We start from the raw sequence: 12302 nt of genomic DNA on the forward strand, positions 1-12302 counted from the left end.
ACCATAAACAACACACTTTTCTGGTCTGAAGAGAAAAAGATTAAAGTCCATGGTGTGAATGCCGAACATCATGTTTGGAGTAAAACCAGGCAACGCTCATCACCAGGCCAATACCTGAAGAAAGAATAATGGCAACAATGTATAGAGACATCCTGGATTAAAACCAATGCTTCTCGTCCAACCTCATGGAGCTTGAGAGGGGCTGCAAAAAGGAATGTGCAAAGAGGAATGGGCAAAGCTGCCCAAAAATAGGTGTGCCAAGCTTGTGGCATTGGATTCAAAAAGACTTAAGGCTTTAATTGCTGCCAAATGTGCATCATAAAATGCTGTGAATACTGTGACTTGTTTCATTTTTTGTTTTTAATAAATGTTCTGAATAAAAAAATAAAAAATAATTTTCACATTGTCATGATGGGGTATTTTCTGTAGAATTTTGAGGACAAAAAATGATTTATTCCATTTTGAAATAAGTCAGTAACATAACAAAATGTGGAAAAAGTGAAGCGCGGTGAAAATTTTCCGAATGCACAAAATGTGTATTTAAAGTTTGGGTGACTGCACAATTTATTATTGTTTTTGCATTAGTAACTTCTGTTACACTTGTAGGAAGAAGTTATTTTAATAAATGCTTTACTATGGGTACAGCTTGACATTATTCCTAATGGAGAAAACATTTATAAATATTGAACATTTATAGGTTAACACTTGTCCCAAAAGGCAGTGTACAGTAGCCTAGAGGTTCCACTGTATACAATTGTGTAGAATTTATTACCGGTTGTCTGTGGACAGACCCGCAGTGGCGATGAGGGAAGAGGAGCCCACAAAGACAAAATCATGAGCAGTCTTGTTGTGGCACTGCAGCGTCTGGGGCACGCACGCGCACACACACACGCACACGCACGCACACACACATACAGAGACACACACACACACAATGCTTAGTAGCAGTGACAGTAATCGAGAGCAGCAGAACAGTAAATACAAAGAAAACACGAGTGGAACGGAAAAAAATGAAGGGGTGGGGGTAAGACATTACCAGAGGGTTTTTGACCCAAAACGGATAAGACAAATCTTAGAAAAGGAAAAAGACAAGCACATGACTAAGCAAGCTGGTTTGTATGCATACCAGATAGGGCTTGGGAGCGGCTCCATTTGTGTGGGTCTGCCAGAGACTCAAACCGCCATCAGCATCCACAATTCCAAACTGCACAAAACAGCAACCACTTGGTTAGAGCCAAGTTAGAATGTTCCTTTGTTTTGCAGCAGGCTGTAACGGCACACTTGGAGAGACGCATTGCCCCCTTTAGGTGACACAGCGACGCTTATGTAATTGTTGGGAATGTTAGCAAATTTTTAAAGTGTCTGTTGTTTTCTTTGACGGGGACCATCCCAGGAGACGATGATGGGTACGAGTAGGCACCATCTAAGGAAATGATTAGCTGGAGGCGAGTGCACCCGGCTGAACAACAATGTGTGCTGAAGCCAAATTTTCCTGCTGTGCTTCGTGCTGGCCATGCATAAGTTGGGAGAATATGTGCAAAAATATTGCTCAGTGTGACAGGCTCGGATCACAGCGCACTTGTGACAGCCAAGCTAAAAATAGTTTGTCGTAGATATGGCTTTGTAACCTTATTTCCTTGGTGGTTGAAGCGTATCCTGGTCACTCTAGAGTTGCCTGGACTTCTGAAGCAGATGATCTGTTGAGAGTGACCCCACTCAAACATCCTCACGCTTCCATCTTGAGCCCCAGTCAAGTCTGAAAAAGAAACAAGATAGGAAATAAATGAGACTTCCGACTTTTCTTTGCTCTCAAACTATTTGATGTACAGTGATGACATTATGGCAAGTTGGACAGTATTACATGAGAGCTGGTACTTTTCATTTCCAATATACTGTAGACTTCAAGAGATGTGTTGCCTATTGTAGAAGTTGAGAGCAGCCCACTACACCATAAAACGATCTCTTGGTACAAATTATTTATATTTAAAGGGGAACATTAACACAATTTCAGAAGGGTTAAAACCAATAAAAATCAGTTCCCAGTGGCTTATTTTATTTATTTTTTCAAAATGTTTTCCCATCATGGAATATCCAGAAAGAAGGCTTTAAAGTGCCTGATTTTTGCTATCTGTGAAGCCACCATCCATTTTCCTGTGACGTCATCCAGTGATGCCAATACAAACAACATGGCGGATAGCACAGCAAGATATAGCGACATTAGCTCAGATTCAGACTCGGATTTCAGCGGCTTAAGCGATTCAACAGATTACGCATGTATTGAAACGGATGGTTGGAGTGTGGAGGCCGATAGCAAAAACGAAATTGAAGAAGAAACTGAAGCTATTGAGCGTATAGCTATTGACGCTATTCGGCGATCGCCTTCTAACCAACGATTGAGGGTCGCAGCATATCCATACATCTCTGTGCCATGTCTGCCTTTGCATCTCCGGTAAAATGTGCAGACCAAACGATCTGGACTTTCGCATGTCGTGACACTGGAGCAACTTAAATTCGTCGATTGGTAAGTGTTTGTTCGGCATTAAATGTGGGTGCAAAGAAAGGCTGGATGCCAATATAGCTACAAATGTACATACAGCTAGCCTAAATAGCATGTTAGCATCGATTAGCTGGCAGTCATGCCGCGACCAAATATGTCTGATTAGCACATAAGTCAATAACATCAACAAAACTCACCTTTGTGATTTTGTTGACTTTATCGTTGGAAATGCATCTGCAGGATATCCATACATCTCTGGGCATGTCTGCATTAGCATTGCCGGTAAAATGTGCAGACCAAACGATCGGGACTTTCGCATCTTGTGACACTGGAGCAACTTAAATCAGTCGATTGGTAAGTGTTTGTTTGGCATTAAATGTGGGTGTACATCAAATTTGTGGAATTAAATTTGCATGTACAAATGTAAATAAAGCTAGCCTTAATAGCATGTTGGCATGCCGTGCTAACCTATGCACACTCCACGTAAGTCTACTTGAATCCGTCCCTGATCGTGTTGTTACACCCTCCGACAACCCACCGACGAGGCATGATGTCTCCAAGGTTAAAACAATCGAAAAAACGGAAAATAACAGAGCTGATTTGACTTGGTGTTTGAGAAAATGTCGGATTGACTACCTATGCTCCGAGTGCGAATAATAGAAAGGCGTTTAATTCGCCCAAATTCACCCATTTAGAGTTCGGAAATCGGTTAAAAAATATATGGTCTTTTTTCTGGAACATCAAGGTATATATTGACGCTTACATAGGTCTGGTGATAATGTTCCCCTTTAAAAGCACTCATCTTTGGACAGACAAATTTGTACTTACAGTACGGCAGCGTGGGATGGGAGGTCATTCTTCTCACATTGTTGATATTTCTTTTGATCATCTGCAAGAGGAAGGTGAAAATGAGCCGGAGGAGGAGATACTAATGAGACAATGCAGAAATGTATTGAGGTAAACGGCTTTTTTTTTTAGTATGCTATTGCCCTTCACACACATATCACATGGTTGACTGTGTTTATGTACTCTTTGTCAGTGATGTGTTTCTATAATCCATTTATGTTGGCTATGGTACAATGTAGATGCAACAGTCACTACCCTAGCAGAAACCAGTAAACTAAGAAATACAGAACTGTATAGCAGTACTAGTGCTTCGACAAATGAATTGCAACTATTTTCAAACACAACAAAATAAATAGTCTTTGGAACTCACAACAGAAGCTCCTCGGCCTGTCTGATGGCCTCCCAGCCACGGCATGTTGATAGGCGTGCCAGGGATGCTGTGAGTGTATGGCGTGGTGCCGTGGAGTGAGGCAAAGTCATCACGGGCATGAACCACCAGGAAGTCATCAGTTCCCACTCTGCAGCGAGAATAACAATTAGGTAGATGAGAAGACATCAAGGTAGTTTGATCTTAAAGGGTTAACAGTAACTAGGCCAAAAGAGAAGTTGGATACTAGGCATCCACAGAGAACGTGAAAGAGACGTTTAGAACAGACTGCTTTTCCGGAGAATCCAGTAGAACACTGTTTCAACATATTGCGACACAACTGAAAAGTACTTACTGAACTGCAAAAAGTCATTTAGAGGTAATGCATATATTTGTTGTACAAATGCAATAAAATATTAAATAATAATAAAGTTCTAAATACATTTCCCAAAAGTAATAATGATACTTGAACATTATGTTGTTAGAACAACTTTTATTTCTAGGCACCTTTCTGGGTACACAACCATAAAAGCATAAACCACACTTTTTAAGTAAAATGTCCACGGTTGATAAAAAAACATACTACATTGTGTATGATAATAAATACAATATACAGTTAACTTATATAAGTTGTATTATAGTGGCGCTGCGATGAGGTGCTGACTTGTCCAGGGTGTACTCCGCCTTACGCCCGAATGCAGCTGAGCTAGGCTCCAGCTCCCCCTGCCACCCCAAAAGCGACAAGCGGCAGAAAATGGATGGATGGAAGTTGTATTAAAGGACAGCTCTATTTTCAACATTAAATGATACTTTCAACATTAAATGATAATTTTTACCACATTACCGCTAATGATTGTGTGTTGTTTATGATTTATACCTTGTTCTTCCTAATTTAGCCTTAACTATTGCACTCACAAGTGCACACCTATTCCGTCGACAACTTATGGAATGACAGTATTTACTATTTTTATGTCTAATATATTCATCATCATTCACAGAAAGCAGTGCTTTTGCTCTGAATGCAGACCATGTCTGATCTGTAGGCGGTTTGTGTTGTGTAAATTAACTCCAACACGTAAATATAAGCTTTGACTAGAAAATAAACTTAATAAAAGTGGTCGAATTACCCGGCGATTAATTGTGTCATCTATTTAAGAGTAGACCACTATTTGAGGAAATACATTATCCTGTGTAGGGACATTGTAGCGGGCAAAAACAGGCCTTTTGCCCAAATGGCAACAATCCAGCCTTTATCTGACCAAAAGCAACCCTTAGCTTACCCTTTAGTTTCAACCTCCTCATCATCGATCCATGTCAAGATCTGTGTGGCCAAGATGGATGACACATCTAACTCCTGAATGTCATGTGTAGAGGCCATGACTAAGCAATTACGATTTGCCTAAAAGACACACACAAGAGAGTGAGTGGATATAAGTACTACAAGAGACCAGGATGGTTGCTTTGGTTCTGTTTTTTATGTTTTTAGTAACACACAATTGACTTTTGTGACATGTGTGCAGTGTAAGGAGTTGTACCTTGTTGATGGCAAAGGCTGTGATGATGTCTGACTCCTTGTGAATGATGCGCGCCTTGCTTGCTGAGCAGCCCAGATCTGACTCAGTCTGCACACATGCAAACACATACAATCACCACAACTTTCCAGATTTCTTTAGGGCAAATAGCAGCCATAACCTCAAATGCATTTCCCTTCCAACTACAAAGCCAGTGACCTGACAGGATAAATAAAGTGTCAAATTATTTTTGTTTTCTCTTTCTAAGATTACAGCTGACGTGCCAGCAGCCAAAGCATGAGCCCGCTTCTTAGTGTCCAACACCGTACATGCTGTCAGAGTATTTATGTGGCCGTTTGTCGTGCCTCGAGGGGTTATGACAGGACATGTGGGAGTTCATTGGGCCGCACTACTAACCCCGGGCAAGCAACATAACCAGGCTTGTGTCACGAGACAGCAGGAGCGCAGCAGCAATGAGCAATGAGCACAAAAGCAAAGCCATTGAGGTGACTGTTACATTGCTATTTCACAACCATTCAAAATGTGATTACCCTCGGAGCAGGAGATTAAATCAAAAGTCTTTAGAGCATTTATTCAAGAGGAAATGGCTGGGCCTCTCTCTGTCGGATGAGATAAAGAGCAACTTGACTCGCAGAAATCTAAATATGGTGGTTTGCCATTTACGCACGGCGCATTATCTCTGTGGGATGCTGATTGACTGCGACAGTGTGGGTTCGTGAATCCCAAATCTATTCAGCTTCATAGGCCAGCCCTATGAAAGACTGACAATTAACAATGTACTAAAGGCCGCAGCTGCGAGGTTGTATGTGTACAGTTAGGAGACTCAGTGTATGGTGCAATTTAGGATCTATACTTAAAATGCAGACCAGTCATGAACACTGGACCTATTTTGTGTGGTTGAGAATGAATCAATACAGTTCTGTTCACATCACAGTGAGGTGACAGGCAATCTTAGTTTTATTCTACTGCATAGGGGGAAAATAGGCCATTGGATGTTCATGCATATAAGCCTAAATTAACTTTGCACTACTCACCCACACTTTTGAACTGTGATGATATTAAACTGAATTTCAAAAGGTTTTAAAGCATACACGCATATACCAGTCTGCTAGTATATTGCTCGACTTCATCTGAGAGCAAAATGTGTAATTGAGGGAAATAAAACTCCAAATAAAAACACTGAAAACAAAAGATGAAGATGATCAACTTTAACACAGCAAGCCACACATACATGAATTTACATAATTTTGTTCCATACAAGATGGCTTCAGGACACAATATCTTATTCACGGTATAAACTGTAGCAGCAGTACCTGATGATTTCCTGTCTCGTCCATCCCTGAACATTTCATACCAGTCTGGTCCTCAACAGACTAATGTTTTTGGAGGTAGCATGACAAAGAGGAAATATACCCACACACACACACAGGAAGGGGTGGGACCATGCAGACAAACACACACAGAAAATTAATTATTGTGGTGTTAATCAAACAGGCTGCAATTATCTGAATGAAATTAATATATTGCCATGCAGCTACAATACAAACAACGCACATTAAAGGAGTTTTTTCAAAGCAATAATGACAGGTATAGAGTGGTTAAATATAAATTTGAAGGTGTTATTCCTTGAAAATATACAATTTCAGCTGTGCAACAATCATGCAACATTTACCTCGCTTGCCTCTTGTTTCCTGGTGAAAATGTTTTTGATAAACGTTTCCTGCACTTCATCCTGCTTTACCAGGAACTGCCAAAGACGCTTGACAGGCAGCGCTGAATGGTGGCTTGTCCTGGAGGATAAAACGACAATAAAACTCACAGCTTATCAACTTTGTTGCTCCCACGTCGGCTCTATCGGCTCACTGAAGGCTTAACAAAAATAAATTATTGCTGTTTTGTTCCATAAATATTCAATGTTGTGCTTGGGGGCATGACACATCAATCAGACATATTGTTTCTTCCCGCAAGGACAGAGGAACTATTTTAATGGAATGTGTGAAACCAATATCTTAATGTTCTGAAGTCCTGCTTCCATGACTGAACAGAATAATGCAACTCGAAAGAAATCACTGGAACTTCGATTTACAAACCCGTCTTTATGCAAGCTTTTCGATTTACAAACTTTTAGATTAAGCACAAAATATGCCTCTGTGTGCGAACCATGTCTCTGTGGACGAAGGCTTGTAGGCATGAAAGCAGGGAAAACGATGTTGGGAAGCGTGCAGCCTTAAATTTCACTTGCTCTGCAGGAGAAGTCCCATCTCAATACTTCAGTATTTGCGAGGAGTACATTCATGGCACTCTCAAGCATAACCACAATACAGTACAGTAAATAACCACAATAAGTTTTAATTGTGAAAAAGCTGGTCTTTTCTAGGAAAATATGCCAGAACATAATTATATCACAGCAGAGAAGATAGCATTTCTTCTCTCTTTCTATAGCGGCCCATTGCTCTTCCAAAGGACAAACACGCAGGCCCGTAGGGCTCCTCTCTTCCCCTCCACGGCACCCTTCATCTTCCCTCTCTTTCTGCTCCTTTCACCTGTTCTCTGCCGATATTAATGTATGTTTATTTTACTTTTCTAAATGTTTAATAGTGTAGCAACATGGTTGTTGAAGTTAAGGATTTTTGTGATTTTGTTTGTCAGAGGGTTTTTTTTTTTGTTTTTTTTCCCAAGATGGCGCTGCTGTAGTGGCTGCTGTTGGCAGGAGCTCTGTGCTTTTGTGTCATCCTTTTGTGTTTCCCTCTTGTTTTCATGTGTTATTATATTTTCTTGCCTTTTGGTCCGGGACGCTTTGGGACTGTGTGACAAGGGGTGGCAGTTTCGTGACCTCTGTGGTGCTTTTTTTGTGGACTTCTGGATCTGCCTCCCGGGAGCCTTTTGGCCATGGAGACCAGCTGCAGGGTCTTTGCCACACCGGAGTCGGTTTGGAGGGACCGGAGGAGATGCGGATGAGGGGACAGGGCTGCAGAGCTAACAATGAGCGCTGGGACGGAGAGTCTTCGCGGTGTCTTGGCTGGGTGAGCAGGTGTCAGACACCTCAGTCACCTTGGACGTATCCTCGCTCATCCATGCGGACTGGACACTGGCCGAGAGTGGAGTCGGCTGTCTTGGTTGCTTTGTTGGGTCTGCTCCTGTCTCTGGCCATGCTCCCTCCACCCCAGCGGACGATGGCGTGGAACACCGCAGAGGCCACCACAGTGGATATGTTTCTTTTACTTTTTATTCATAGCTGTATGAGGAGTGTCTGGTTGTATCTGCTGCTTTAATGTCTTTAATGTATGTCCTTTGTGTTCTTTGATGTTTCCCTCTTACACACATGTAAGAGGGATGTGTTCTATGGCTATGAGTTGTTGTTTTTTTCCCTTGGCCTCAGTCTGCACCCCCTCTTCAGGGCCCAGGCTAAGACTGATTTTTTTTATTTTATTTTAAACTTTTATTTTTTTCTCCCATTCCCCCCCCCCCTTGTTTACCTGTATCTCATCTTTTTTGTAAGGGGCGCTGGAAGCCGGCAGACCCGTCAGCGATCCTCTTCTGTCTCCCTGTAATGTTTGTCTAATCTTGAATGGGATTGTGCTGAAAATGTCAATTTTCCTGAAGGAACTCTCGTGACGGAATAAATAAAGTACTATCTAATCTAATCTAATCTAACATAGTAACTAGTGTGTGTGCACTTGTTGTCAGAGCAGAGCATACAACAGATTGTTGTTTTGACTTTTTGTAGTACATAGATAGTTGATCCGTCACCCCCTTGTTATCTTATTTTGATATACAGATATCACTTTATATTGTTTGTAAAGTGTCTAAACCTTCGCTAAAATATGGAGTTGTGTCAAGGCTGAAGCCCAATATTTATATTCACATCGTTACTTATGGGGAACACTGCATCACTATACCAACATTTAGATTTACAATTAAGTTCTGCGGTAGTTTAACTCATCACAGCTGCCGTTATATATTTTTTACGTTGAGACGTAATCAACAACACCTCTATTAGTTGCAGCAATGTACTGCAATCTATGGTATTGTATGTATTCTCAGACAATATGAATACGTACACACATGCAAGTACCTGAATGGTGTATTAGATGCTTCAAACAGGGCCTTGTGCCTTAGAATGGCAGGGCCGGGCGTGACCGCTTCTTCCTGAATGTGTGTGGAGATGTATTTCGATGGGGGCCCACCAAATATCTCCAGTCTTTTCTGCAGCACCTGCTCCCAACGTTGTAACGTCTTCAGCACACTGTGACACAACGGGGAGCCCACAGGGAGGTCTGTGCAAAGTGGAATTAAACAGATGGCAAGAGCGTGACAATATGGCAACACTGCAGCTTCCTGGATGTTCTGCTCGAGCCAAAGAGTACTGACCCAATAGATCATATCCTGCCATCGGGTAGAATGACTTGAGGTTGAATAATACCAGCTGAACCATTGCCAAGCGCATTAAACACCAACTGGAAGAAATGGCCAACATTACAAAGTCAATATGAATTTTAACAGTGGTTTCCGCTACCTTCATAAATATCAGGGCTATAAAGTTTGCATTTAATCTCTATAGACAACATACACAAAAGCAATGCCTAATTTAATTGTTCAGGTGCTTGCAACAATATCCACCTGTATGAATTGTAGTTAGTATGCTCTTTTTGAGGGGAATTCGGATCAAATATATCATCATATTCATCCTCCTCTTCATCTTTGCTGTCATGACTCTCTTCTGAATCGTATTCAACTCTGTTTTCTAATGGTGGCAGGAATGGCTAGAAGAACATGATCATGTGCATCATAAGGAATTGTTCTGTATGAAAAAATATGTTGGGTTATATTATTACACAAGGATACCTTAGCGATGAAGTAATCCCAAATGCTGAGCTTCGGGGGAACAAAACATTCTTTGAAAATGGAAGTGGCTTCCTGGTCTACAACATGCTCTGCCTTGGGACTGGAAGGGGGGTCCCTCTCTGTACTGGACTCTTCCCTCGATGCGCTGCGTGATGACAGCAGCCGGAATCGTCTGGCTTTTCTTTCGGTGGTGTCTACACCTGGTGAAACTATGGGGAAAAAACGATAACAGTACAGCAACACCATGGCACAAAGTTGTGATTGATACATCACAAAATTATTGTTTACAAACACAATACTAGACATTTCAATCATCCTCACTTACCTGGTGGGGGTGTGTTTGTTGGACTGTTAGCTTTCTCGGTGACGGGAGTTCTTGCGCCTCCTCCAAAAACAGTCAACCATAGCTTGCTGCTCAGAGGGTGGGCCACAATGCGAAAGAGCTCATTGCTGGAGTGAGTGGCCATGCCGTGAACAAACAGACTGAGGTAAACAGCCGTCAGGATCTCACAGAGCAGCACGGCGAGGCTCGGCTGACTCTCCTCACCTGCTGAGCCCAACAGACGGATCATGGAGGCTATACCTGCGGAGCGTTCCGGGGGAGGTCGCCAGGGTAGGTAAAGGGAAAAGTTAGAACAATAATTGCTTTCAGTAAGACTTTAAAGAAATACACCTTATGGGGTTTATTTTCCAAAAAGGCCTTAATGTTGGTGGGATGCATGTTACTGGAGTTCATTAATTACAAATATGACAGACATGCGAACTCTTAGTTACCTGGCCACTGTGCAGGAGAAGTGTTTGGCTGAACAGACTCATCCACGCTAGTGTTTTTTGCTGGCTGCTTCTGAGAGAGCAAAACGCTCTGATACACCATCCCCGTAAAGTTGTTCATGTGACTGTGACAGAGGAACCAGGGGAAACAATGTTCAAGTAAGATACAATTTGTTACACGTGAAATGCAATATTAAAAAGTCTAAGAAAATGGCATTGAACCGTGATAATGGGTGGGATACACTAAAAGGGAGTGAAGAAATAGTAACGCGACTCAATAGCAACACAATCAGTGTTTTCCCCAGAAAATGTGGTAGTTAAGGTGGTTTCTCTCCAGGGGGAAGGGGTGCGTGGCCCAGGACAGGCAGACGGACGGGGAAGGGTGTGGGTGGGTGTAAGGAACAGTGGAATTTGGCCTGTCACCACCATCAAGTCTCCATCTCATCGCTGCCACCACAGCCCTGGGGGGCAATAGGCTGTGGTGAAGTAGGCTGGCGTCGTCGCGTGAAGAAGCCTACAATCTTTGGTTGTGTTTTCCGCTCTGTATGCTGAATGGCAATATACGATGTATATCTCGATATTTATTCTGTAAAGCCAAAACAAAACACAAAACAGTCCTAGTTACTTAGCTAAGATACTAAGTATGTCATTATTATGACTTAGTAAGTCAATATTTGGACTTAGTAGTTTACTAATTCAAAATAATGACAAAGTAATGACTTACTAAGTCAAAATAATGACTTACTGTGAATAAGCGTTTGCAATAAGTGTTTGAAAAAAAAAAGAGTTAAAAGTGGGGCCATATGCTGACATATGCTCAACTCATCATACTTAATTTATTACAGCATTTGGGAAGCCTGTAGTTCATTTTAATTATGTAAATGTTATAATTGTATCAACATGTGATAAAAGGGAACCTGCCATTCAAAACTAGGCTGCTACATTACTAATGATTAATGTAAATATAGCTGAAAAAATAGTACAATATCAATGGAAGAGAATATTCATCCCTGAACACCATGGAGTTCATGTAGGCTTTATGATGCAGTTACATTATTATATCAACTATCAGAGACAGCTTCAGGAAACTCTTCAATTAACATAATGTATTTTGCTGCTTCAACACAGCTCAATCAACACAAAAAAAGGTAAAGTGAAATAACTTATTTGTTTATTGTAGGTCAATAATGCTTATCTTTCCCTCAGACAGACAGGGCTTTGCGGTCCATAACGCACACATGCACACACACACACACACGCACACACGCACACACGCACACGCACCGCACAGTGACATAATGTTACGCTAAAAGCTAATTAACCTTCACCTCAAGGACTGCGAGCTGAGCTGCCGCTTATGTTTCTAGATTGTCAACAAGCTCATAGTGATGTTACTAGTAGTTGACTGGGAGGTGTTTATTATAATTTGGGGAGAGTCTGCTAC

General features: G+C 41.6%; 1 protein-coding gene across 3 annotated transcripts in view; it reads right to left on the reverse strand.

Moving 5' to 3' along the window:
- LOC133552244 (dmX-like protein 1) overlaps window positions 1-12302 on the reverse strand; it is a 110770-nt gene that overhangs the window by 17595 nt on the left and 80873 nt on the right. For 2 of the 3 annotated variants that reach the window (XM_061899525.1, XM_061899524.1), the window contains exons 34-48: window positions 10862-10983; window positions 10413-10670; window positions 10088-10296; window positions 9863-10005; window positions 9614-9699; window positions 9318-9519; window positions 6915-7032; window positions 6556-6615; window positions 5246-5332; window positions 4991-5109; window positions 3714-3861; window positions 3326-3386; window positions 1629-1756; window positions 1127-1204; window positions 773-864 (exon numbers count right to left, since the gene is read on the reverse strand). In XM_061899525.1, coding sequence (XP_061755509.1) covers window positions 773-864; window positions 1127-1204; window positions 1629-1756; window positions 3326-3386; window positions 3714-3861; window positions 4991-5109; window positions 5246-5332; window positions 6556-6615; window positions 6915-7032; window positions 9318-9519; window positions 9614-9699; window positions 9863-10005; window positions 10088-10296; window positions 10413-10670; window positions 10862-10983 — 1911 coding nt within the window. The remainder of the gene's footprint in view (window positions 1-772; window positions 865-1126; window positions 1205-1628; window positions 1757-3325; window positions 3387-3713; window positions 3862-4990; window positions 5110-5245; window positions 5333-6555; window positions 6616-6914; window positions 7033-9317; window positions 9520-9613; window positions 9700-9862; window positions 10006-10087; window positions 10297-10412; window positions 10671-10861; window positions 10984-12302) is intronic. The other variant, XM_061899526.1, reaches the window with a different exon arrangement.

Source organism: Nerophis ophidion, linkage group LG01 (genome assembly GCF_033978795.1).
Source record: "Nerophis ophidion isolate RoL-2023_Sa linkage group LG01, RoL_Noph_v1.0, whole genome shotgun sequence".
Classification (NCBI taxonomy): domain Eukaryota; kingdom Metazoa; phylum Chordata; class Actinopteri; order Syngnathiformes; family Syngnathidae; genus Nerophis; species Nerophis ophidion.